We start from the raw sequence: 27,061 nt of genomic DNA on the forward strand, positions 1-27,061 counted from the left end.
AGCCTCTTCAAAAAGTACAAAAGAGCAGAGGACAATCATCAGCACAGAGACTTTGAACAGAACTTGATAGCAAGAGCCAGGGAATACGAAACTAAAGCTGTACAGCTGTAGACTGCTGATCACATGCTTTCCCTGGATGACAGTGCATCAAGAGCCCAGCAAGCCAAGCTTGATACCTTCAACCATTTCTGCAGTGTCCTTGTCACATCCCACCTCTCCCCTCCCCACCTGCACGCAGTCACCAGGGTCCTCTCCCTGGCACATCGTCTATCACCTTTCTTTGAAAACGCTTCACTTCCAGTTGCCTGCTCTTATCACATCGCCCCACTCCTCCTCACAGGCAGATTTGTCTAGGGACAGCACTCCCGCACCTACCTCAGTACTTCCACACCATTTGAGTTTTCTTTTATGCTATTATGAAGACTTACAAACTTCAAAGGGAGAAGTCAGCCAACTAAATATGGTTAGATAAACAAACATTCATCTTTTAAAAGAATTAATGATTTGGAGTTGTGCTATGTTATCCTTATTTCAGTTATTCACTGTCTTCCCGTTTGCTGACACTTCCTACCTATTTGTCCCAAATTAGGTTTTAGGCCAATTAGGACACTTTTCGGGCTCCGCAGCTCTCCCCCAGGTAGCTGCTATGACAGCATGAGATTTAGCTACAAGATCCTGAAATAGAAAATAGTGCGCTGGAGATGAAGGACAAGTTCTCACTTATCACATAAGTGATAAAAAAAAATCACATAAATCGTTCTGGTTGGAAGGGACCTCAGGAGGTCTCCAGTCCAACCTCTTACCATTTGATCCCTCTAAACTGTCTTTTCTCCAGACTATACAGGCCCAGTTCTCTTGGCTTCTCCTCAAGCACAGGTGCTCCAGCACTCAGCCACCTTAGTGGTCTTCAGCCGGACATGCTCCAGCTTATTACACTTCTTGAGAGAAGGCCCAAAGCTTACACCACATTCAACATGTTAGACCATATGCTGAGCGCCAAGCAAGTCATGCCACTTACACTTTACTTTTGTAAAGTAAACACAACTGGAAAGAACTCATAACGTTCATTTCCTCTTCAGTCACCAGCAATGACACAAACATCGCTTACAATGAACAAAAAGAAGTTTATTGGAACGTATACACACAGGGATAACAGAGGTATCTGAGTAATCAAATATGGAATGTTTAAGAAAGTTAAAATAAATAAGGATACCAAGTTTTGCCAGTGCTAGGTCCAGCACCAATGTAAGTAAATGCCCTCTGAACAAGTTTGACTCTGCTGGGACCATCCCTGTAGAGTCTGTAAAGATTCCTACCACCAGAAAGTGGCCAATAATTTTGGAATACAAAGAGTCACTATAGTGCTTTCTACTGATGTGCATTCAAACTGTTTATTCACTACTTTCGTCTCTTATTTCTTTAATAATATCTATTAAGTTCTGGAGTCCAAAAACATAACCCGTGTCTTGGCCCTCATGCACCACACTATCTTCTCCATAGTACTTGCAGGTTGTGTGGGCAAAGTCTATCATACGGACATCAACAGTACTAGCAGTTGGTTTGTAGGCATAGGCTCCTGCTGATTCATCTGAAGATTCCTCCGAAAGGTCCTCCAAATCCTCTGGGTCTGAGTCGACAGCAACTTCCTGCCTTTCCTTCCCATCATAAATGATCAGCAAGGAGCTAGAATAGAAGCGATAAGACTCCTGTTTCTCTAAGACAGATTTGAGTTCAGTCAGTTTTTTAATAACAGATTCAAAGAGTTCCCTGCGCAGGTATTTGCCATTATGAAAGAACTGGTAAAGTGCTTCTTTAAATCCTTGGACCGAGAGTTTTCTTCCATGGTATTTATTCATGAACATCAGCTGGCCAGTGCCTGCCTGGTAGACCTGTACATACAAACACATGCACAAGGAAAAAAAAGTTAAAACTGCCAGTAACACCGACTCAAAGTCCTGAAGACAAGACATGCTATGGAAAGCTTTTACAAGATGACATATTTGTCTCTTAAAATTGCTCTTGCACAGTTACAAGAACTGCTAGCAACAACAGGCCCAGCAGTATCTATGGAACTCTGAGGTGCAGGGGAAATGGAAAATTCCTTCAGTTTAGGCTTGAGCTTTTCCACTTGGAACATAAGAACGAGGCGTTTAAGTGAGATTAGGAAAGCTGCGGCCAAGATCTCCAACATCAAGTTACAACTTGCACCACAGCCACTCATTCAGCTCGTTATCTGCCTCTGTTCACAGGCATACTAGAATGATTCCCAGAATGCTGAGCTCTAAGTGAAAACACTCTTATACAAAATTGAAGTGTGCCCATAATCCTTCGTATTAGCCTTCAGGAAGACTCCTCCTACAGGAGAGCGTTCTGTACGTTACATAGACCAATAATGCCCAAATATCTGGGTCAAGAAGCTGTAAACAGAAAAAGGAAGGACTACAGGTCCCTCCACAGTTCTTTCTGGTTTTCCAGTATAGGTTTATACTGGAAGGGTGAACAGACAAATAGGCCCCTCTCAAACCCCAGAACTTTGGTTAAAAATACAGCTTCCATACTTCCACTTCTGCCTCATGCTTTTTTCCGAACTTAAACAGTGAGTTGAACACCAAACACACAAAAAGTCATGCTGTGCAGCAAGTCCAAGCAAACACTGCTGGCATTCTGGGAATCTACTGGATGGGAGGAAAAAAAAACTTCAAAAAAGCCCCAAAGGCAAACAAATTGTTTCCCTCTTGTCACTCCAGGAACGCAGAAGCATGTAAACAAAAAACGTAAGTGAAAGTCCATGTGATTCCATCTCCTTATTTGACCACTAGTCTTATCACATTTACCAATCCACTTCTTGTCCGCACTTTGCAACAAGTCTCATTTCAGCAGTGAAATGTCTATGGCTTTTCCAAGCCTCCAAAACAAAACTGAGTGTTAATATTTTGACAAATTTCCACATGCTTTGTTCAAGGGTGCATGTGTCAGTAGAACCTCCTTCCAATTATTTCCTACGTTATCTTAAGATGCTAATCAAATCAGTACCTTTACTACAGATTTCTATTGCTTTTGTGGTGGAGAAATAGGTTTTCTAGCTCAGAGAATGCATTCACTGTGATGCAGAGCGTTCTGCAGGTTGCTCCTGCAGATGCCATCATCTTCAGCTGATCAGTGATATTCAGAAGCCTCATTCACTCTCACTGAAGGAAATAACACAATCTCAAGGACGGTGACACATGGGATGACTGTATCAGCCAAAAAACCACTAACAGAAACAGGTACAATCTGTTGCCCTGCGTATAATCCATTTTCCTCTTACCTGCATGCCACAAACTCTGACCCCAATAACAGCCGACGTACTCTGCTGACACTTGCGAATCTGATTAGCCTTCTTCTCTTCTGATGCGTCATCTCCATGCTGTCGGGTTCCCATCTTAAGGTCCAACACACATGGTACTTCATATCGAGATGTTAGGTTCTCCAGCAAAATAAATTCTGACTAGTTAAGGAACACTCCTTACAATGAGGAAGACTCATTTTAAAATCACTATCACAGCAAATCTTATAGTGTCACAACCCTAAATTTAAGGGACCCAAAACACGCCCACTGTATAGCAGCCTATCAAAAATTACAGCTACCCGTACTTGGCATAAAACAGAGTGGGCATCTCAGGTCGTTTCGCTGCTCTCTAACGAGGACAGGTGAATTTTCACATTTTAAGTGAAAAGTCACCAGGGTCACCTTTTCAGCTCAGTTAGGTCTTGTCAATCCAAAAGCCCACTTTATTATTTTCTAATAACAATAACATAATATAATCAGGCAGCAGAAGCACAGAACAGGAACGACTTCCTGCCTAACAAGAAACCCCTTAGTCTTCTGTGGAAAATCATGATTGTGTGCCTCAGTTCCCACTCAGAAAACAGAGAAGCCTTTTCAAAACACTTCTAAAACACAGAAGTTCAAAACCACTCCAGAACATCAAGTATTACTGTGCTAGAGATATCATGCATTGCTACTTAGCTAAATTAATCATTTACAGTGATATACGGAGTATACCAGCATGAAATATTTTCTGATGTTTAGAACAGTTTTATTATTTACATAGATATTTCAGTAATCCACTCAGAACACCTCGTGCATGAGAATGTGCTTAACTAAGTGTATAGACCTTAAGATTTCTGCAGTTTTTATCAGTTGTATCCAAGCCTGTGTAAAGTGAGATCTTATTTTTCATATAAGCAGGGTGGAAACACTCAGGGTGGAGATGTTTGCCTACAGTTCCAGAGCACAAAAAACAGTCTGCTTCAAGTTTCAGGCATTCACAGTTACTGCTTGTGTGTTCTTCATGCTCTAAACCTAGATAACAATTGAGATTCAGCTTTCCTTTATCAAAAGCCTGCCAAAAAGAAATTGCTAGAAGCAGACAAGCCCTCAGATCAGAACAGATTATGACCTATATTTAAAGCAACAGTTAGAAGTTGCTGTGAAGGGAAAGCAGCAGCTAATTTTTATATCACCAATACTGAAAACAAGTATTGATGGCTCTTGCAAAGGAAAAGCAGCAGCAGAACTCTTCTTCGAAAGCTTCCATTAGTAAACTGGCTTTGTGGAAGATTCCAAATGTAGTATATGCTGTAAAAATTTTCCACTTAATTCAAACATACAAGTTGTGAAATAATTAATTACTTGAATTTCCTAGCATAGTTACTTCATTATGTGCTAGAAAGCCTATGTTCCACAAGGGCTGGCAATCCCTTCAAAGTCACTAAATAAATCATGGCTTCAGAGAGTCTCTTTGGATTACGGTTACAGTCCGTGTTATACTTTTATCTGACATGTCCAAGAAATAAAAAGCAGAGCCCTACTCATTCCATTGTCATGAGGTATTTTCAGGAAAGGATACTGTATTGATTCCGGTGTTTTGCATTTTCCTTCATCCGCTGTAACTGTTGCTGGTGACATTTCATACTCCAAGGATTATGGTGTTTAAACTGTGAACTGACATTTCCTTTTTTCTCTACAGTGTAATACAACACTTCAGATTTCTTCAGCCACTCAAATTCTTCCTCTAATTTGTGACTAAAAAACAGAACCAAGCAACAAATTAAGAGGTCAAATCGAAAAAAAATAAGCACGTTAAAGTAGTTGTTCGTTGTTTTAACTTTATGGACTATTTTGCTCTCCGTCACTAACAGCTAACATAAACCATTATTTTATTTTTCTGTTGTGTCTGGAAAATTTGCCCATCAGTAGTATTTCAATCTTTGTAAAGCTACTTCCATATCTATATAAACTAGCATCTAGCTAAACACGTTACAAAGCATGGCACGTAGTAATTTTATTTACAGATTGTTTTTTTAACCTCTCTGAATTACTTCCAAAGTAGTAATGCAGACGTAGCAACATGCTTTATTGCTAAATTCAGTGTTTTAGCACAGTACACCACAGCTCACATGGTTCACAGAGGGCAAAGTTATAGAACAGAAATGAAAGAGGGGGGAAAAATTCACCGACAGGGATAAAGCAGTATTCCTACAAGAACATGCCACATATAGTGGCACTGCAGTTTTTTTTTCTTATGCATCTGCTGCACTTTTGCAGGTGTAAAAGCTTCACATCCATCAGAGAACCTCCTTTAATAGACCGTGGCAGGGGAGAAGAGGAAGGGGAGAGGAGGTGAAGAGACAATACTACTGGGCTTAGGACAAATTAGTTTCATTATTGAATCTGACTGCATTGAAGAAGTCAGGAAAAAAATGAAAGTGAGGAGTAAATGAAAGTTTTGCTCTAGAATTCTGGAGTCCACCTCCCAGTTTGACAGAAAAACGCTCTTCATCCTTCAGTGCTCTGCATTTCAGCTTCCTCCTACCAAACATACCTTTTCATTTTTTCCTCTTTCCTGTGCTGTCGGACCCATTCCTTAGGTATCTTGTCATTCTCTAACAACATTGTCTTTTTGTTAGTCCATCGCAACAGCTTACTTTTGGGTTCACAGTCAGAATTATCTAAGTTTTCCAAGTTATCGTGGTCCCCACTTAATGGATATGCTATTAAACATAAGTTTCCATCTTCATCCTCTTCAAAGCTCACTGACACCACCCCTGAAGAGAGAAAGGTGATAAACTATTATGAACTGCTGAAGCGACAAGCAAGCCTTTTGCAACACATGATTTTTACACTAAGAATATAGCAACTTTTGCTTTTTCTCTTACCCTGGTCCTTAGTATATCTTGCCACAGGCCAAAACTCATCTGCCAACCTAACAAACACCAAAACACCTAGACACCTCACAAAAGACAATTTATCAGGTTGACAAAAAAAACGATACAAGAGATTCTTTTCTCTGATGCACAGAGTCAAGCAAGAATCAAATAATAACAGGAGACAATTTCAATTAATAAAGTTTTTATTAATTTTAAAAAACCTGACTGGTCTGACCCTAAGAGAGATAAACACTCTTGGTTAACATCTTGCACTGAAAAGTAACCTGCACAAAAAAAAAAAACACCAAAAGCTTTAAGTTTGCATGACAGCAAAACAAAAAGCATTTATCCAAACAAGATTCAGTAATAGATTCCCAGGCAAAAGGAAAGGTTTGCAAGCAGAGCAGAACAAGGAATACGTCACATTACAACAGAAACTAGTTCCGAGGCTTCCACTTAGAACCACCACGTTTAATTATACATTTTCTTCTCCTTTTGGCAATATATTTTATTGATACTGGTTATGCAGCAATCTCGTGAAATAAATAACAAAATGCAATACAAAACAATCCAATTGTGGTACAGAGAAACATGGTGAACCTTGAAAGCATTTTTTCTCATCCTCCTCTCAAGAGTCTCTAGAGCACTGCATTGCATTTTAAGAGTCTTAGTGGAGAGCTCTGACAGAAGCGCCCTCAGCGCTATTATTAGCAAGTTTCAATGGTTAATGAAGAAGCCATAACAATTGTCTGAATTGTTTTTTTAGTTTTTCAGTCCTCTCTCTTTATCCTCAAATTACTCAATCTGCACAGTTCTTGCAGCTCATCACTAGGCCAGAGGGGAGAGTTCTCGTCGAGAGATTGGCACTTCTGAGCTGGGCAGGCGGCTGGCTCTGAGACCTACAGTAGCTGGGGCAGGGAGTGCAGAAGCTCTGACTGACAGTCCTGCTGCCACAAAGGAAAGGACAACAGGGTAAAAAAGGGGAGGGGCAGCTAGCAAGTGACCTCTGGCTTTATCCTGGAAGAAATAACACAGATGGACCAAATGAGGCCCCTTACCCCTAAATTCCTCCCCACACTTCCCAAAAAAAGCCATGTACAGTAGTACAATTGTTCTATTCCATTTTGAGAAGAATTATTCAAAGGTCACATTTTCTTCAACAGTCCAACAGAACTTGTAGTAAGATGTGTCAAAAGTCTCAGTAAGCCTGCAGGGAGCATAGCTCTGAAACATCTTCTCTGAAGTCTTCCACCAGTTTCACAACAAACAGCACGCAAAACCTGGTCACCCATACTTGGTGGTTCAAAACAATATGCTTTAAAAAGCAACCCCATTTAAAAAAATGGTTCAGACATTACTTATTAATCACCAGGCAGCCGCTCATGGAGTAACGAACAAAGAAAAGTATTCCTGTTAACTAGTGCAATGCTTAGGAGAACTGGAATTTCCACTCCTACGTACCATCTGACTCAGCCTCATCATGGCTACTTGATCCTTGCCTACCTAAACACCACAAACTTATTTCCTTCGTGGCAGCAACAAAAATGCAAACATTTAACACAACACTTTACTGACACGTATTTACTGTGATCAAAATGAGAGTCAGAGGACAAATCCAAAAACAAAAGGAACCACAGCTAAGCTTACACAAAATGTTGTCAACCAATCTTACCAAGTCTCTGTAAACAAACATCAAACAAGTGTCAAAAACACTAGAAGCACCACATAAATAAAAGCAGAGTATTACCGGAAACACTTACAAGCCGTTAGCTACTTACCTGTGCCTAAGGAAGATAAATGGGCTATCACCAGCAGAGCTGCTCTACTCTAATGCTGTTAGTCAGCCCAAACACCAACTTGGCAAGCATTTCCACCCTGCATCTCCACAGCCTGCCTCAGACAACATCAAAATACATGAAAAGAAAACCCTAAAATCTCTTCCACATAGAAGAGATTTCAGAGGTAACAGACAGCACAGCATGCTTGCATTTCAGGAAGGAAAAAGCCCTACCCCATTCTAAGGTTTGGTAACTTACCCTCATATTGTGGAGTGAATTTACGCATTTCTGTTGGGAGAGTCTCATAGAACTGGTGTTCCCTCTGAATAAGGGGTTTACAGATGGTCTTGTCATTAAACCGGAGGACACAGGAGTGCCCTCCAACCTGGTGGACAAAGGGTTCGAGGAGGACTCCCTTGGAATAGTGCTCCACTTCCATAGCTCCAAATGCTGGGCTCATCCTTGTAGCGCATTAGACAGAGGAAGGTGACAGTGGTGAAGGCACTTCCGAGCCAGAAGTCTCCAAGATACGAAGGTGTGTATTCCGATTCAAAAAGTCTGTTAAAACAAATGCAACAGAACGCCTGGCCGTCAACCTCCCGACACGGCTCGCAGCTAGTGCCCTGAGGCGCCGCTAGGCCAGCCGGCCGCGACGGCCCCTCCGCGCGCAGGGAGCCAAGAGCCGCTCGCTCGGAGGCGGCGGCGGAGTGAGGGCGAGGAGCCGCGGGCAGCCGGGGAGCCGGGCGCGGGCAGCGCCGCCCAGCGCGGCGCGGCCACTGGGAGCCGCCGCGGGGCGGGGCGCGGGGCGGGGGGGCAGCACGGGGCCGCCCGGGAGCCGCTCGCCCGCCCCGCGCGGCACCTTCAGGGGGCGAGCGGGAGGCAAAACCCTGCGCTAGCCCCCCGCCCCCCCCCCCCCCGATTTTAAACATTCATCGTAAGTGCGAACAGAGTCCAAATTACGCTGAAAGCCCTCCAGTGTATGTTCGCGGCACCAGATGGAATTACCTTTCCCTCCCTCGTGCTGAACGTTAACAAAACACACGTGCTAAGTCAGCCAAAGAACGCAGCGATTAAAAATAAGTTTACAATTCATACTTTCTAGACAGCAATAGCAATCACAAAAATCTACTGAGGCCCAGGCTGGGCAATTGCATCACTTGTTTATTCACAACAACATGCTAAACACTTAAAATATTCATAGATGCTAAGTTTTCAGATGAAAAACATATGAGTAAGAAGCCCTTCTCCAAGATCTTATTTTTGCATATGTACAGCTGGAGGCAAAGTATTTCATACAATCTGGTTGGATAAGAAGTATCTGCTATTAAGTCCCTATGACTTCATCTCACTCAATTCTGGCCAGTTTCCCAGTTTCATGCAACTTGGGCTTTGATATGCAATTAAAACAAGAAGGCTAAAAAAATATGACTGTCTTAATCTGTGCCTTTCAGTAAATTTTTAAGTTGAGTTGCTCTAATTTTAGACCCAAGCTTTAATGATTAACTTTTTGCATCTAAAAGCAACCTTATGCTTATTTTGTCTGAAGATCATTACACAAACAATAATGCACTTAATTCAAAGAGACTACAAAGTGTTCTAGGTCACCGGTCTATTTTTATTTGTCCTCCTTAGATATTTAATAGCTTTACATTAACTTTAAAAGCAGAGAACTGCAGGCTTAAAGCAATGGTGCTAACAGAAGTATAAACGCCTACAGCGTGCCTCATACGTAAGGACATTAATCGAATTAAGCAACTAAATCGCTTAAAGAAACAACAGGTCAATCAACTCCAACTCCTGGAACGTTCATCTGCAGCTAAGGATAACAGATCAATATTGTTTTACTCTCTCCACTCAAGCTAGCTTCCCCCTCTTTTATTTTATTAAAGAATTGTGACCGTTTTTTTTTTTTTTTTTTAACTGAAATGCAGAAATCGAGACTTGGAGTGCCTCTGCAGGAGCATGGAAAATTTCATCTGGGATAGTATTTCCCTGAAACTATGCCCTTTTCTGATATTCTAGTTATATTTTAAGATTAGTGCAAATATCAGTAAACTTCCCTTCTCTATTTGCACTATTGTCCTAGTATTTTCATAACGTAGCTGCTATATGCCTAGAGAAGTTTCTCATCTGCCTTAATATCAACAACTTGAAAGCTTAAAAACAAGGCTCAAAAACTCTCGATTTCAGCCCAGACACGAGCCATTTCCAAAAATCTATTCACCTACAACCAAGCTAAGTGACACTGTAGTGCCCAAAAAACCACAGAAACCAATATACCCTTATCCGACCTCAAATCCAAGACGATTTAATCAATCTCGGCAACAGCCACAGCCAGAAGGTGGCACTGTCAGTGCTTTAGAGGAGGTAAGTTTCAGAATACATTTCTAGACACCTCCCTACAGTAACCGCTCACTTCAGTGGAGGGCCGTACTCCTCTCTACCGTTACTCAACGGTCAACTCAAGTTCATTTATCAGTAGATATGAAACTACTTCAAGCCTTAACCAAGCACACATTAACAAGCCACATTAGCTCCCCAAAACAGCTCTCATTGAGTTACTTCCACTGTCCACCAGTAAAATTTAAAGTATTAATTTGTATTTGCATTATGCATCAATAATTTTGTAAGTTTCAGAGTTTTAATGAGAATTCCCTCGAGTCAGCAATTCCTCCAAATTTCCGGAATTTTGCTTAATCCTCTTCCACCACGTAAATAAAACCTTGCTCCCAGAAGAGTTCTGGCTTTCACTGGAAGGCACAGCTAAGTATGTACAAGACCATGTAGCGACAGGGCTTTTACACTGGCACAGACATGCTTTTAGTAGCATCACAGCACATCAGCATTTCAAGAGCTACTCTTTCCAAGATGGTATTACTATTCAGTGGCCACCTTCGTAATTATCCCTGATGTAGAGACCTACTGATGCAGCTGCAGTGATTCAAACTAGAAAGCAGCTTGAAACAAAGCTAGGAAGCAGCTTGAAACCTCCCTTATCCCCTAATACCACTTGCATTCTCCAAGTCTGGTCAATTTTGCCATATAAAAAAGCAAGGAAATACTTATTCCAAATTAAGCAGTCACTTGCTTTAACCAAAACACTGTATCAACAGAAAGTTGTTCATCCTAACAACTAGTCCCAGTCCTACCGCCTCAGAGCAACAGAGCTGCATTAAAAGTTAAGCCTTACAGATGTTTACATTATAAAAATGACTGTCCAGCAAAAAGTACTTCCAACATAGATGTTACACAACACTTTGTTTTCCCAATACATCAGCAGGGAGCTCATTAGTAGCAGCTCAACTTGTTTTCTTTCATATATGCCCAAGCGGTCTAGAGAGTATTTGTTCACAGTGCACCACACTCAATTGTCAAGGGAATTACCAAGCACAGAATTTGACACAAATAGTCATGCTATTTCACTACTCTGAAAAAGAAAGATCTCAGACTGTGTCATATTGTGTAATGTCCAATTCAACAGCTAGTACAGTAAGTTTTTCACAGTTCTGGTATTATACAAAATCTCAGTTATGCTTAGACCTTTTTTGGCTAGAGAAGCCAAAGATAAGGCTGCTTCAGCCTGAAAAATATTCAAGAAGGGATAAATACCAGCTGAAAAGGGACAGAGAAGCTCACAAAAACCTTAGGGCTTTTTTTTCCCCTCCATAGAGAAAAAATTATGAACACCTGTACAAAATCAAATACACCATACCTCATCTGCATGACCACAAGGCAAATGTGAATCTATCCAGAGTTAAATGGGGGCAACTCACACCAGCAAAGATGACTTTACTATAGAGGTATTAGTAAGTGCTCCTTTTACATTCATCTTCCTAAAATGTAGTGCAACACTCAAGTATATTCTGTTTCTACTATCAGATTTTTGTAGTAGATGCTCATACTGAAAAAGATGCATTATTACATCTATACACTCTAAATCTGAGTGTGACTGGACTGCTGAATAAGGCATCAGCAAGCAACTTCTACTCCTTGCTATAAAGCCTCTAATCAAACTTATTATTTGTGCAAAGTAATTTATTGCCTGCCATATAAGCCAATTACGTGCATATGATTTGAACAACCGAGCAACAGCACTTGAAACAAGCCTATACATTCTTGTTGTTGATTCGTATTGCAGTGAGTTTGGCAGGTCTAGTTTGCTCTTTGAACAATTATTTTTTACCTTTTCAAGATGGGAAGGCACCTAACAAATTTCCCTTTGTTTTCATGCAGTAAAGAGATCAAAGTTGTTCTTACTTGCATACAACATCAAAACAGTTTAAGATCCTACTAAAAAAATTGCTTTTTTACCATTACCACTACAAGCAGGATTTATTTGCTATTTTGGCTCCACTTAATACTGAGAATTTTCCCACTCATTATCAACAAGATCTGGATCACATTTGTAATGCCTATTAGAAGTGCTCTGCACTGTCTTATTTTGAAATACCTCACTCGATTCACAACCTTACAACTATGTCAAATGGGTTCCTTTTCCTTATAAGAGCTCTGATCTAAGATCAAAAGCTTCCAGTGGCAGTAATTTTAAACAGTATAAGCATGAGATAGAATTCGGGGAAAGACTGTCAAGACCTATCACCAGTTCATTTTCAATACTCTTGGGGCAAGTAACACTGAAATAGCTGTTTTCAGATGACTTCCCCAAATACACAACTCAGGTTCAGTGTACTCTGCCCTTCCTCCCCCACACACTATATGCTTTCATATGCCTTTAATAGTATCTTTTGCTCAAAGGATACATCAGAAAAAAAAAAGAGCAAATATATTATCCCTTCATAAGCATCAAGTATATTCAAGTATATATCAGGAAATACCAAATATAAATTTGCCTACTCACAAGGAATAATAATTAGCATGATTAATGTCATTCTTAAACTAAGCAGCAAATGATGTGAAAAACCCAAATCTGTAAAAGAGAAGTGACATGTGAAGAAAAAAAACATTTTATTCTCAGACATTCATGCGTCACAATGACTATCCAGAGGATACCACAGTGAACTCATGTTTTGACAAAACTCAGACCTAATATTAATCTCAGGTGATGGCATTCTTTGGGAGGTGTTTCATGTCATTATAGCTCCTTGACATAGTCCCATATGTAATTGCATTAACAAAAGCACCCTCTGGAGAGCACAGCTCTGTTAACAGCTCTTCCCTTCATAACCATCTCACCAAAATACCTTTTCCCAAAACCTTGTTAACAGCAGAACTACTGAAAAAGAACTGCCATACTAACCAATCTGTTTTTTAAAACAGGGGTCTCCCAACTGCAGACTTTTAGTTTGGGTGGCCAATATCTGAAGTCCACAAGAACCATAAATCAGCTTTACTGTGACAGAAATAGCAGGTGAGCAAAGCTTTCTGCCAACTTCTCTCACAGTTCATCGGGGAGTAGAGGGGAAGGCTGACTGGCATAGCTACCTGCGGAGTAGCGCTCCTGAAAGAAGGTATAACTCTGTTGAATCAGACAACGCTAAACCGCTTCCCCAGGTGCCAAGGGAAAAGAGGAAACTGCATAGCCAGCCAACAGGAGAAAGAAGAAAATCAGTGATCTGCTAGAGAAGCCAAAGAGAACACTGCTTCAGCCGGAAAATACTCAGGAGGGGATAAATAAAAGGAACAGAGGAGCTCACAAACATCAATGCAGACATTGTATACGGCAAGTCTGAGGACTTCACCACCTGCTTCAAGCATAAAACTAAAAAAAATGCTCAGGTCTGAGTTGGTAAGTCATTAAAACATCCAAAGAGAATGACCCTTCATGACTAAAGCAGAATAAACACACATTAAGAATCTACAGTACACCTACCAAACTGTACAAGCAGTGAGTTTTAGAAGATCTTACATAACCAAACTACAGGAAAGACCCCTTTTCTGTCCCATTACTAGTATTTTAAGTGCCTGCGTCACCTTACAAATAGCAAGGCACGTTCCTTGAATCAAAGAACACAAAATACACAAAAAAAAGCAGAGGATGCAAGAGCAGGATATTAAGACCATCAGGTATCTTAAATGTAATCAGGCTCAGTTATTGCAAAAGTGATTTATTTTGATGAAAACTCTGCAATTCCCCTACACATAGCCCTATTTTATTAGCAAATAGGCCCAGTCTAACACTGGTAAGGAATTGTTTTTAACGTTCATTTTAGTTGCTGTTTGGCTGATTAATTGAGGTTACTCCGGTGCGTTCTGACACAAAAATTCTTCCTAAAGACTGGAATCCTTCAGTATTTAGTCAGCTGCCTTAAAATAGCATCAGAAAGAAAAGTTAATTACATTTTAAAGATGAACTGCATACAGATTAGGGAGCAAGCCCTGGTACAATAATTGTTTTTCAGTCTTAATGGAAAAAGATCTCCACATTCATTCATCACAACTGTTTTAGTTTCTCACATTTCATGGTTCATTTTACTTCTAAATAACATATGATAATTCCCCACCTCCGCCCGCAAAAGTCTTTCAAAGTTTAAACAATAAAAGCTAGAGCTCCACATTTTTATCTCATTAAGGCAGAAGTGCTGAGCCCACATAAAAACATACCCACATAAACCCTAAAGTTTTGGAAGAAGCCTTAGAAGGAGCCTTAAATTTTGCAGGATTACATGAAACACACACTTATTCTGGTAACAGTATTCTAGGAAAAAGTTCTGTCTCCAGTATAAGAGCGCATTGCAATTGTCAATAGAATTTCAATTTTTTGTTATAAACAAAAAGTTCAGTTCTCCAAAACAAGCAATGCAAATTTAATACAGTAGACCTAATAGCTTTCAACATGGGGTGGGGGAGACAAGGGAAGCAATGTCACCTTGTCACCCTGGCAGAGATATCACAGGTAAGCCTACTGCTTTTTAGTCATCTGATTTTTCATTTTCCATAAATACAAGCACCAAAACATGACAAAAGGCAGCAGTGTGTTGTAGGTCTTTGCAATGGTCTTTGAAGTTGGCTAGTGTCTGGAAATACCCAGACCCACAAGAGTTCAGAAAACTACTGGATGAAGCTCACTTTTAAAGAAAAATTGGAGTGGAAGGAAAAATGGCTTTTTTATCAAGTATAAATTTAAACCAAGTGGATGTGAAGGCACATACTATTTTGTTATTTATAAAGACTGGGAAGACAAAAAAAAGGATGCTGAGCTACAAGTTTCTATGCAAAGCAAACTATTCATGCTTTTTTGTAGCGAATCAATTAATATAACGATCATTAAGTTGCCTCCAAATGACATGTAGTCAAAGATGAGTAGGTATGAGGTTTTATAATCAGCATGGGACATTGACAAATGCAAGAGTAAAATAGTATCAGCTCCTCCACATCTACATGCTGAGGCTACACGTGCATTCACTTTCAAAACAGACATACTTCTGCTATAACCTTCACTGGTAAATCACAAGGGTGACAGAAGTCAGGCACTGTAGTGATGAGTCTATCATAGCCACCTACAGATAAAAAAGCCAAAAAATTAGAGCATATTCTTCTTGTTAAATTAAGGGCACTTAAGCTAGATCAATGAAGGAAGCCACCTTCTTGTGTTAAAAATGCTGATAAAAAGGCTGGAGTTTTTGGTTAGTTTGACAGAATTGTCCTTACTAAAGGGCTGGCAACTGCAGCAATACACTGCTATAGTTTGGAACAATGAAAGAACTTCTCCAGATAAAAGGGGAAGAAAATTCATTGAAAAAATTTATGCAATCACACAAAATAAATTTGAGTATAGGAAGCCAGAATCATACATGAATTCATGCACAAGGTTTCTGCAATATATGGTTGCAAAACTCTTTTGGAAAAGTGTCAGAGCTAACCGGACAGTGGTCTCATCTAGCTACAAATCTAACCCTCGCTTCTTTTAACATTAGATCACTAACAAAAGATTCCCACCAAGACAGACTGCATGCTTGTTATCAAATGGGAAGTATCTACTCATCAGTTCAATAAATTAAAGCAAGAAGTCCTTCCTCATCCCCACACTAATTACAGGAGCTATTTCAAGTTGCATATATTTTTCCTGATGTGTTATTGGAGAAATTTAGCCATAAAATTTGAAACACATCCACTGGCATTAGTTTATAAATATAACAGAATAATTCTATGCCCTGTCCCAGGACTCGTCTATCACTAGCACGTGACAAGCAAAACACAGATGAAAAAATATTCAGCTTTTTAAAAATGTTTTTAGCAATTCTGCAAACCTTTCACAATGTTACAGGTCTTCAGAACAGTTATAAAAAAATTTTGGGATGGTTGAAAACTACAGCGCAGTAAAGAACATCCTGAAACACCCTATATTCCTCTAGGATATCAAAGCAAGTACACCACCCAAAGGTATTCGTCTAGATCTCTTTTCCTCCACTGAAAGGAGAGGATGGACGGTCCAACACTGTGCACAGCAGCTAAGGACTCATAACGGCTACATTTAAGACCTTGCTCTGCTACAAGCCTCCCAAGAAGATGCAAGTCAAAACCTTCTGCCAAGATCCCTATCTGTAATGGGAGTATCAGGCTTTTCCTATCCGATAGGAATATTGATTATATTATGCAAATGAAAGATGAGGCACTCTGACAAATGTATGGAAAGATGTACTATTTCAGCATATAAAACATTTTTTGTTAAACTAGCAACATTTTTGGGCTATCTCCTTTTGCTCTCTAAACATGAAGTTCTAGTTTTGTTTTTCTTTAAATATAATTTGAACCAGCAATAGTTACTATTAGAGAAAAGAACATTGCTACACAGGTTAAGACATACAACTACACCTGTAAGGTTAACAGAGTAGCTGCAGAGCCACATCTTGTAGAAAATATCTGCAAGACTTTTGAATTTTAATAGCTAAAAGTCCAAAGAACCACAGAAATTCATATATCTAAACATTATACACATTAAGGGAGTAAACAGTTAAACTGAAGGTGCATCATGTGGTTTTATCTCTTTCCTCTTTTTTTTTTTTAATGCACACAACAATTATACCTATCTTCCCTAAACTACTCCTACATTATTAGGAAAACTCCAGCTCCCCCAATGCGTCTTCATCTTAGAAAGCAAGACAGTAACAAAGGGCATCTCCAACAGTTTCTAGCTTTCTCTTAATAGAGGCATGTATAGCAATGAATGATGGCCACTCAGCTGTGGGAAGGTTTTTATTCTGATCAATCATGAGCTCAACATAAGTAGTATTTCAAGATACCAAAAAAGCAACAGCTTTCAGCTTTGCCTCTATCATTTGTAATCTGTAAACTTAACAGCTACATATAGAAAACTCCAGAGAGTTTTACCTCTAAAGTAAAGCTGTTTCAGCTCCTTAAAATAAAAACAAGGACAAGTTATAGGTTAAGCATACCTAGCCAGAAAAGAACATGCAAGTCTGACCCACGTATTTTTTCCAAGGATCGTGTAATTTAAGAACTCGTCTCTTCTCCAAGAAAAGAAATGCCATGGAAATTAGAAAACCTGAACCAGCAGATCTAAGCTATTTAAACTTCCTATTTAGAAACTGATCCATCTTAAAGCAGTATTCTGGCACCAGCAGCTAAAAACACCAGTTGCTATATCTAGACAATACTGCCCTTTGTCACAGACAAACCAAAATAGCATTCAGCCTTTAATCTTCTGAAAATACAACAGAAATGTGTGGATTGCACATGGAAGTGTTATTTAAGATATAAAAAACCAGAAATTCAAAGATTAAAATAAATCCATGACTATGCCTTCCTCATTATCATGAATTTAGTAGTCTGATGACTGTATTTCTAATCATTCAGTAAAATAAGGTGATATCTTTGCGACTGACCCTTGAAGTTGCAACCGAGTTGCCACATATAAGAAGTTGCCAAAGAGGAAGACTCTGCCAAGTCTTGCTCAAAGGTCATATTCATTTAGCTACGTGAAGTTTTCTTCTGCTGTATTCCCTTCAGATATCTCTCAGAACACAAGTCTTAAATTTAAGCTTAGATGGCCAAATCCTACAATCCAGCCTAGCCCCTTAAAACAAAAATGTTCAAAGGGGCACAAAACAAAGATCATCCACAAATAAACCATTACTGGAAGAACCGTGCCAACAACCCGCAATCACATATTTCATGCATCCTATTTATGTGTCTATGTATCCCATCAACATACTCCTTCAAAGGACAGTTTACTCTTCTTTTAAACAGAGACTGGTCAAAAGCAGTCCAGAAGAAAGGAGTCAGGATGACTTCAAATGCCCATCTACAATTCAAACTAGGATTCTGAGTTTTTAAGCTTTAGCTCTGATGATCAGGATAGAGGATGGAGCTTGCGCTCTAGAACAGCTAAGATTCATGAGATGCATTTAGTATATCTTTTTTAATTGTATTTCTGGCTCATAACATTTCAAATGACCAAATAACACATCAAGTCAAATAACACAACCTAGACTTTTATTTTAAAGGGAAGATTTTATAGGATTTAGTGACTCTAAGCACTCTTCTTTCCCTTTCCACACTTGTTAAAGGCATAGTGAAAACAAACATTAGGTTCTAAGATCTTGAACATGCAGCTCCTTCTGGGATCACTCAATAATTACTGACATTCAATCCCAAAACATGAGGAAGAATAATTTCCCTGTGTTTCCTTTTTAAACTGTAGTAGATTGGACACAAGCACGTAAGGACAGGAGTAGGGTCTCACAAGACTTAACATGGCACAACAAAACCAAGGGAAAAGAAGTAGATGCTTCTCACAATAACCGTAACTCATTTGAGGCACAATTTCTCCCTAACAAGAGGGAGAAGAATCATGCATACAAACACTTGCATAATACTTCAAAAATGCCACTTTTTAAAGCATATGTGTATTTCATGTTTTCATCTTCTGTGATCTCATAATACACCATCTGAAGCCAGTTACAGGCTTACCATAATAATCACTATCAAATAATTAATTTTAATCTCAATTTACATATTCGATTAGCAGTATGAAAGCACTTGAAAAAACTTATCAGTTTCAATAATCGATAAAAGGAAGCTTTCACAGCAGCTCGACTGCATTGCTTACATCTCTCTGAAGGCTGAAATACACTCAATAACAAAAATATCTTGTTTTATTAGCCCATGTAATGGTACACAACTACAGGAATTCTTATGCTCTTTTAACACATCTGTTGCTTTTACAAAAGGCTTTAAAAGCAGCTAGTGATTCCATACCACAAGCAAGTGTGGTTGACAACCGTCTTCAAAAAGAAACCATCGTTAACCAAAAAGTGAAAATTCAGACAGGGTGACTGCTGACAATCTATTTTCTCTTCCAAAAACTGCAGTATAGCACCACCATCCATGCTGTGCTCATGTTCCAGTTTTTTTCTGAAAAACAGCACACTGTTGGAAAAAATTCATCTTAGGGAGAAGTCAAGCTTATGAAAGACCATTTTATTCTTTGGAAGCAAACTGTGCACAGTGATGTTAAATCATCACTTGCACTTTAAACACAAGAAATCACCATTCAGAATTTAAGGTTAAATATTCCGAAGGTTTTGTTTCAATAAAACAATCGAAAGACGGTCCTCTCGCCACTCAACTCGCTATTCATTCCATTTACCCCCCATCACTGAGAAATTGCTCATTTCCATGAATTCTGAAACGACTCCAAAAACATTCTGCCTTCTCATCTAGAACTAGACCCTCAGTTTAACATTCAGATCCCTGTTTAGAAAACTGACCAATTATACCAAATCAGATCCAAATTTTTTTCCCCAAAGGTAAACAGGTTCCTAATCACTTAAAGCTAGTCACCTCATACCTCCGTTAAATTAATGCAACTTTCTGAAAGAGCTAACGCCACAGAAACATCAAGATGATGCTTAGCCTATCAGCAGTTTCACTCCTCACCTTCCTAACAAGGAGCTATTTTAATGTAATTGATGTCACCATAAAAAACAAACAAAACAAAAGCAATAGCTGTCACACTGTCCCCACATACCTGGAGTACAAAGCACAGTTTATTCTTTTGGAAGAGAAATGGAAAATGCAGAGGATCAACTTTTAAAAGGAAGTGGTCATTTTCAATAAACGAAATTAGGCAGCATTCACAGTTCCTGATAAGGTTTCAGGCACTTTAGCACACTTTCCTGCATTGCTTTTTAGGTATTCTAGTCGAAGCTCTCTGTGCTTCAAAAAAAAAGTTAACATTTTTTGCCATGTTCATTCTAAGAGACAGAGACCAAGAGTGGTCTTTTATTGGGGGGGGGGGGGGGGGACCACCCATAGCTCCTTGTAAGCATGGTTTTCTGGAGAAAGACAGCCAAAACAATTCTATCTTCTATCTTTGAGTTTGTCCACTACAGATCTCAACAATCCAGGACATCATTGGTAAAGTGTCATCCAATTTTGCTAGTTCCAACTTTCTAGATGTCAACACAGCAGGATAGAAAGGGACCAAGGCACACAGTACAACTGAAAGGCTACCGTGTGAATTCAGCAATTATCTGCTCTGTCTGGTCTATTACCTGGCTAATCAGCATATACAGCACCTCCAAACCAGCCACAGTACATGTGCTGTCTCTTGTCCACTCATTCATCACAGAACATCCTTCAAGAATACAGAGTTTGTCATCAAACAGGACTAAGTGATCAAAATCACTTTAGGAGCAAGCCCTTATTTTTCCAGTAAAACAGCAGAAAACTGGACACTAAACAGCTCCAGCTACCTCTAGTAAAAGACGATCTTCCATAAGCATCAACAATCCAGATGCAGAGTCATCACGGGTTGCAAGTTAAGCATCTGACAACCAATACACCGAAAGAGTACTTTCTGTATCTATTATGAAAATTAGCAGTACCTTACTCTAATACACCCCATCTTTCTGAGACAGATTCAAGACCTCAAAGATTTATTACTACACAAGTCAAGAAGCTGCAAAAGCTTTCAGTGGTTATTTCATGCCCCTAGACACCTGATTAGTAAACACTTAACTATAAACAATGTCAGATCTTCATTTGAAGAAACACTGTTGCTTCCACAATACATGCATAATTTCAGACTTCACAGGAGTAGCAGTTTCTGGGTACTATACCAGGCTACATTTTGTCATAAAGCTTTTTGCAAAATGGAAAAAAGGGACAAGTATTTCTAAAAGAAACAGCTATTATATAATGTCCAAAACTAGCATTCTAATGAAATATTTTTAACAGTAGTCATAGAAATGAACATCTACAAAAATAACTCAAAATTTTAAAATGTAGCCTTTTAATATTTGAAAACTATCCCTACATAGTTTCAATGATACATTAACCTTGGGCACGACAAGAAAGCCAGATAAAAGAATTAGTTACAAAGGAAAAATCCGCTCCCCTGCAATGGAAAATTTTCATCTCTTTAAGCAAGCCACGGAGATGCTTAGCTGGACCTGCGTTGCCTAGATACCAATCGCAGCTTCTTGCCAACAGAGAGGAACTAAGCATCAGCAAATTCAACAACTGGTAAGTAGAGGAACTAAATGAGAGGCAGCAAGCTTTTCCACACACTAGCGCAAAAAAGCAACAGCTTTAATATAATGGTTCTAACCCACACTCACCAGATGCACAACAATCCATATGAATACAAAATATCCATTAGCTTTTAACAGGACATTAAACTCCTAGGTACTCAGCTCTTACCTCCCCACTTTAGATACAGCAGTATAATCCATTCAAGTTAAAACTGTATTCAAAAAAACGCAGTTTAGAGAATGCAATACTAACAGGCTAACAACATTATCATCATTATTTTTAAGTTCCTGCCATTTCAATCTTTTGAACCAGTATGTGAACTTTTGGAATACATTCCTATTCATAAAAGAAGTTCCGTATTTATGCTTTGATACATAAGCATTGAAGAACCCAATGTATTTCATCAAAACGAAAGAAGTCATACCTTGGCCTAGCATTAAAAGCCACATCAAAACATACTTCACTTCATGACCTTGCCCATACCACAACTGCCCCAGTCCTTCCCACCCCAAGTACAGTGTCATCAAGCAGGACAGTATCACAAATGTTACTAAGGAGACACTTGATTTGCACATTATGGATTTGGAACCATTCCAGAGTTTGATGACACACTGATTATGCTTGTGAAACGGCACTTCTGGCTTCTTAGAGAAATTACTGGAGTTGTCTCCTTATTTCCAACCACCATGAAAAGAGAATCATTAACAGCAACTGTTATTTAATACCAGTTACTCCAAAATTGCCAAATTTCACCCAACCTCAACTCACTAGAAGCATTCAGACAGGAAGGAATTTAAGATTATGAAGAGCGACTACTGTTCAATTTATCCCTTTAGATGCAACATCCTTGCAGCATTTCTGTGTGTTAGTGCAAGCAGTTTTCTGATCATCAACTTGACGACATACACTTCCTGTCTCTGCTTATTCACAAACCAAAAAAATTTGCAGTCCATAGCACCACAGCTCATAGACTGAGGTATTCTGTTACAACAAGGTTTCCACATACATACATTTTTGGGAAGAAATTCCTCCTCTCAGAAATATCCTCCCACACTCACCAGCTGAGCAGAGAACAATTAAAAATGAGCACCGTACCAAACACTGACCTGGCTGGAAGTCCATCCACTGATGGGCAGTTAAGAGTTTCTTTCACTAACATCTTTCCTCATCCTCTGTTTTTTCCAGAGGTGCAGGCCCAACAAATCTAATATCTTCCCTCAAGCAACTGGTGGGAAAATAAATTTTTGAGAACACAAAATCCAGCTTTCATACATCTTTCTGACCACTCTCCAATTTTCCATCTCCTTCCCAAGTTATTGTACTACACAGTTCTCATCTACTCATCATCAAGAAGCAATGACAGCATAAATTTACATTACAGGCATGACCAATGTACTGCAGACAAGTTAATATCACTATCTCAGGAAGCTATGAAAAGCACAGACAGAAAAGGTAGGAAAATAGCTTTTCAATTGAAATAATGAATAAAAATTTATGAAAAGCTACCTTAACAAGTTTAAGGCCCAAAAATTTTTAAAAGACAAGTACATACAGAAAGGCTGTAATCCTTCCCAAATACTTGCCACTCTTAATCAGGAGATACTTCCTATCACTAAAGAGTTTTTTTGTTTTGTTTTTGAAGAAACAGCCCTTGATTCCAACACTTAAAACACTGGGGGTTTTGCCCATTTGCCAATATGTTTTAATCAAGAAAAAGATATAGTGCCAAGTTGGAAGATGCTAATAACCAAATACAAAGGAAACAAAGAATACTTGTTTAATCAGCACATTTTTAAGTGTGCATATTTGAGTGTGCATGCATATGTATATAAACCCAGTTTCCATTCCTAATATTACTGTAAGCCCCAAAGCAGACAAGTTAAGCTCTGTTTAAAGAAACAATTTTCAACCTTACAAAGATTTCATTTATCTTACATAAAGTTATAAGCAGATATGCCAAATTCTTACACACTTTAAAAGCCTAAAATGACCCTCACAATCTACTCTTATTCTCAAACTTCATTTTTTTTACTGTAGCATTCCCACTTAACCGCACATGTTGAGTAATGATCAAGAACATACCCCATGGCACCTGACTGATAAATTAGAAAATCCACACTTACATTAGCTTTTACATTACAGAGCTAAATATTAAAGCAAAATTATCATTTCAATATTTGACACAGAACCACCAGACTGTAAGTGATCCCAGGTGTCAATGAGCATAAAAAGCACGCAGGTACTCAATACATTCATAAAATATCTGAGTAGCCACAAGTCATATAAGGCACTGTGTCCAAAAAAAAAAAAACGTGGAGGGAATGAAATTCCAGTGTATAGCAGGAAAGATATCTCTGTTAAACACATGCACCTTTCACAGTGAAATTATGGCCAAGGACGCATTCCAGGTGTAACAACCAACAGGCTGTTATTCTGTCAACAATAACTTTGTTTTTTCTTAAGCAGAATGCAGTTTTCCAAAGCCTCAGCCGTAAGTGCTGTTTGTTTAGGAGCCTAAGGGCTCCAATCCATGTTAACAAAATATTATGCACATGTGATGCTTACAAAAGCACAGAACAAGAGGTCACCTAATACGTCCCATTTCACCAAAAAAAAAGCGTTCGTGAACAGCACGTCCAACTACACAACACATCCTGAAGCATCATTTTCTCATTCTGAAATGCTACCGGGAATACGAAACAAGACACACCAAGCCTGAAGCGCATCCATCGCCCAGACAAAACGGAAAACGAACACCTTATGAGTCAGGCGGATGTGATCCCGCCGAGTAACAGCCAGGAAGGGGCGACAACCCGCTCCCGGGTCACCCCGCTGCCCAAGGCCGCGGGGCCGGTGAAGCCCCACGCGGGGCCTGCCGCCTGCCGCCCCGCTCACCGCCCCCCCGCCCAGGGCAAGGGGGAAGCAGGAGCAAGGGGGAAGCGGTGCGTCAGGAGCGGAGATGCTCCGCGGACGTGTGGCCCCCCCCCCCCCCCCCACCGGCTGAGCCAGGCCAGTGCCCCCCCCTCCCCACGGCCGCCCCGGGGTGAAGCCAGCGCCGCGCCCCCTCCCCCGCCACAAGCACCCCCGCGGAGGGCGGCGGCCGCTCCCGCCGCCCTGGCACCCACCTCCCGCCGCGGGCGGGGCCGGGCCGGGCCCGCAGAGGCAGGCCGGCACGGAGGGAGGGCGAGGGCGCCGCCGCCCCCAGGCACCCCCCGCGGAGCCGACCGCCGCGGGGCAGCCCGGCCCCCGCGCTGCGCCCCGCGGTGCCGAGCCGGGCCGTGGCGGACGGAAGGCCCGGGCGGAGGGAGGGCGGGAGCGGCGCGCCCGTTACCTGCTCTCAAGCCGGCGCCGGCGGCGGCTTCGCCTCTTTTGTTTCTCAGACGTCAAAATGGCGGCGCGGAGCGGGGCCGGCCCTCCCCCACCCCGGCGCCGCGGCCACGCCCCACCCGCTCGCTCGCCTCCCCTATTGGTTCGGCCGAGGCCGCCGCGCGCTGGTTGGGTGGCCGCTAGCGCCGCTGTTGCTAGGGGAGCCGGGGCGGGCGGCTGCGCACGGGAGAGGGCAGGTGGGGGGCAGGGTCCGGGGGGCAGTGGGGTGCGGGGGGCAGGTGGGGGGCAGATCCTAGAGGGGGGTCCAGTGGGGTCCAGGGGGCAGGTGGGGGGCAGGCCCTGGGGAGGGGTCCAGTGGGGTCCAGGGGGCAGGTGGGGGGCAGGCCCTGGGGAGGGGTCCAGTGAGGTCCAGGGGCAGGTGGGGGGCAGATCCTAGGGGGAGGGGCAGTGGGGTCCAGGGGGCAGGTGGGGGGCAGGCCCTGGGGAGGGGTCCAGTGAGGTCCAGGGGGCAGATGGGGGGCAGATCCTAGGGGGAGGGGCAGTGGGGTCCAGGGGGCAGGTGGGGGGCAGGCCCTGGGGAGGGGTCCAGTGGGGTCCAGGGGGCAGGTGGGGGGCAGGCCCTGGGGAGGGGTCCAGTGAGGTCCAGGGGGCAGATGGGCTGCAGATGCTGGGGGGGGGGGGTTGGGAGGCAGGTGGGGGCCCCAGGCCCGGGCATCCCAGCCGTGAGCTGGCGGGGGGCAGATGGGGGGCCCAGGCCCAGGTGGGATGTGGGGGCAGGAGGCCCTGGGCCCTCCCCGCTGGCGGCTCTGCAGCGGCGGGGAGGTGGCCAAGCGCCTGCCGAGGGCTTCCTTGTGCCGTGCTCGGTGTCCAGGTGAAGTCCTTGGCATGGAAAGGAAAAACGGGTCTGTGCACCACCCTCCCGCCTGCTGGTGTTTGCCTTTGGGCCTCTTACTACATACGCACCATCTCCCAGAGGTCAGCCCCGGCCAGCCCCCGCGATGTGCTGCTGTCTGTTCACTCCGCGCTCAGCCGCCTACGTTCGTCTCTGAGCCTCAGGCCTCCATCCAGGCGCTTTCAGGCTCCTGTCAGCTGTGTGCAGATTCAGTTACACCAGGCAGGTCTGGTTTCCTCTTCCTGAGCCTGTTAATTACCTTGAACGAGTTGTGTCTCCTTTCCTTGAGGGCCGCAACAGCGTTTGATAGGGCTATCATTAAATTTGCCTTTGTTCCTGCTCTACAGCGGCTCATCTCTGTGCTGAGCGATGCATGCCCTCTAGCTGGGACGTTTTGGGGGGCCCGGCTGCAACGGTGTTTGCACTGCTTCTGCTGCGCAGAGCTGCGCCCTCCCTCGCAGCCCTGCTTCCGAGGAGAGGAAGAGGACGAAAAAGCAAACAGCTAGTCCTCAAAGCAGGGGATAATCACAGGAACATATGTGCGAGCTCACTCATTAATTCATCTTTTCTATTTTTACACCACTTAAAAATCTCATTTAGGCATAGACGGCCTCCTATACAAGTTTCCCCCTACTCAGTTTTACCCTGAACGACTTCCCAGTGCTGGTGACCTAACAGTTTTAATGACATCACAGTTTTTGGGGCTTGCAGGCTAGCCCAGGAATGTGCGTGTAACAACAGAGCCACCCTCCTCATTAAAAAAAAAAAAAACCCTGAATAATGAGATTACTGCAGTTTAAATTACTAAGCAACAGTCGCTCTGACAATGAACTTAGTAACGCTGCTGTGCCATCTATTTAATCACATTAATGAGATAGAACAACTCCACTTAGGTACAAATTGCTCTGCGTTTAATTTAAATAAAGTAAAGGTCAGAGAGCTGAAAGCTACACTAGCCACCACAATTCCTCCTTAGAAAACGCACAGCAAAAGGCATGCTTTGTTCCCAGAAGCAAGCCAGTGTTTCTGGAGATCAGATGCTGTGACAGGGCTGTGAGCACAGCGCGTTCCCTGGAAGGGCACGTATCTCACATCCAGCCTCCCACGTTTGACCTCTGAATGCCTACCCAAGCATGGGCAAACAACAGAAACTATTTTCCACGGTGCCTGTCTGGCTTAGAAACGGCTCCTCGATTTGGAGGTGTGGACATCACAAAAGAGATGTAGAGGGCAAGGGATCTTTCATTTCTCCTTGTTCTAAATTATAACCCTTGTTACAGAGCAGGTCTGTACTTCATTTAAGAGACTGAGAGTTATGGCTGGAGATTGTCGACACGTACTACTAGTTTTAATCTTTGCTTGCAAGCTCAGGAACACCATGTGCCTCACCGAGCCGCTCCAAAGCTCACACTGA

General features: G+C 41.8%; 1 protein-coding gene across 2 annotated transcripts; it reads right to left on the minus strand.

Annotated features, from left to right (window-relative positions):
* Nucleotides 1–1,104: 1,104 nt before the first annotated feature.
* On the minus strand, nucleotides 1,105–26,006 carry IP6K2 (inositol hexakisphosphate kinase 2). Of its 2 annotated transcripts, none has more exons than XM_009688249.2 (6): nucleotides 25,719–26,006; nucleotides 8,229–8,528; nucleotides 5,868–6,090; nucleotides 4,893–5,068; nucleotides 3,308–3,483; nucleotides 1,105–1,889 (listed from the first exon to the last, which is right to left on the minus strand). In XM_009688249.2, exons 2-6 carry the CDS (start codon nucleotides 8,428–8,430, stop codon nucleotides 1,392–1,394), a joined length of 1,275 nt encoding a protein of 424 aa, XP_009686544.1. In that variant the 5' UTR covers nucleotides 8,431–8,528; nucleotides 25,719–26,006; the 3' UTR covers nucleotides 1,105–1,391. The 2 variants fall into 2 exon arrangements, with proteins under 2 accessions (XP_009686544.1, XP_068816427.1); XM_068960326.1 differs by lacking the exon at nucleotides 25,719–26,006 and adding an exon at nucleotides 24,760–24,867.
* Nucleotides 26,007–27,061: the final 1,055 nt, after the last annotated feature.

This window comes from Struthio camelus, chromosome 14 (assembly GCF_040807025.1).
Source record: "Struthio camelus isolate bStrCam1 chromosome 14, bStrCam1.hap1, whole genome shotgun sequence".
Lineage (NCBI taxonomy): Eukaryota > Metazoa > Chordata > Aves > Struthioniformes > Struthionidae > Struthio > Struthio camelus.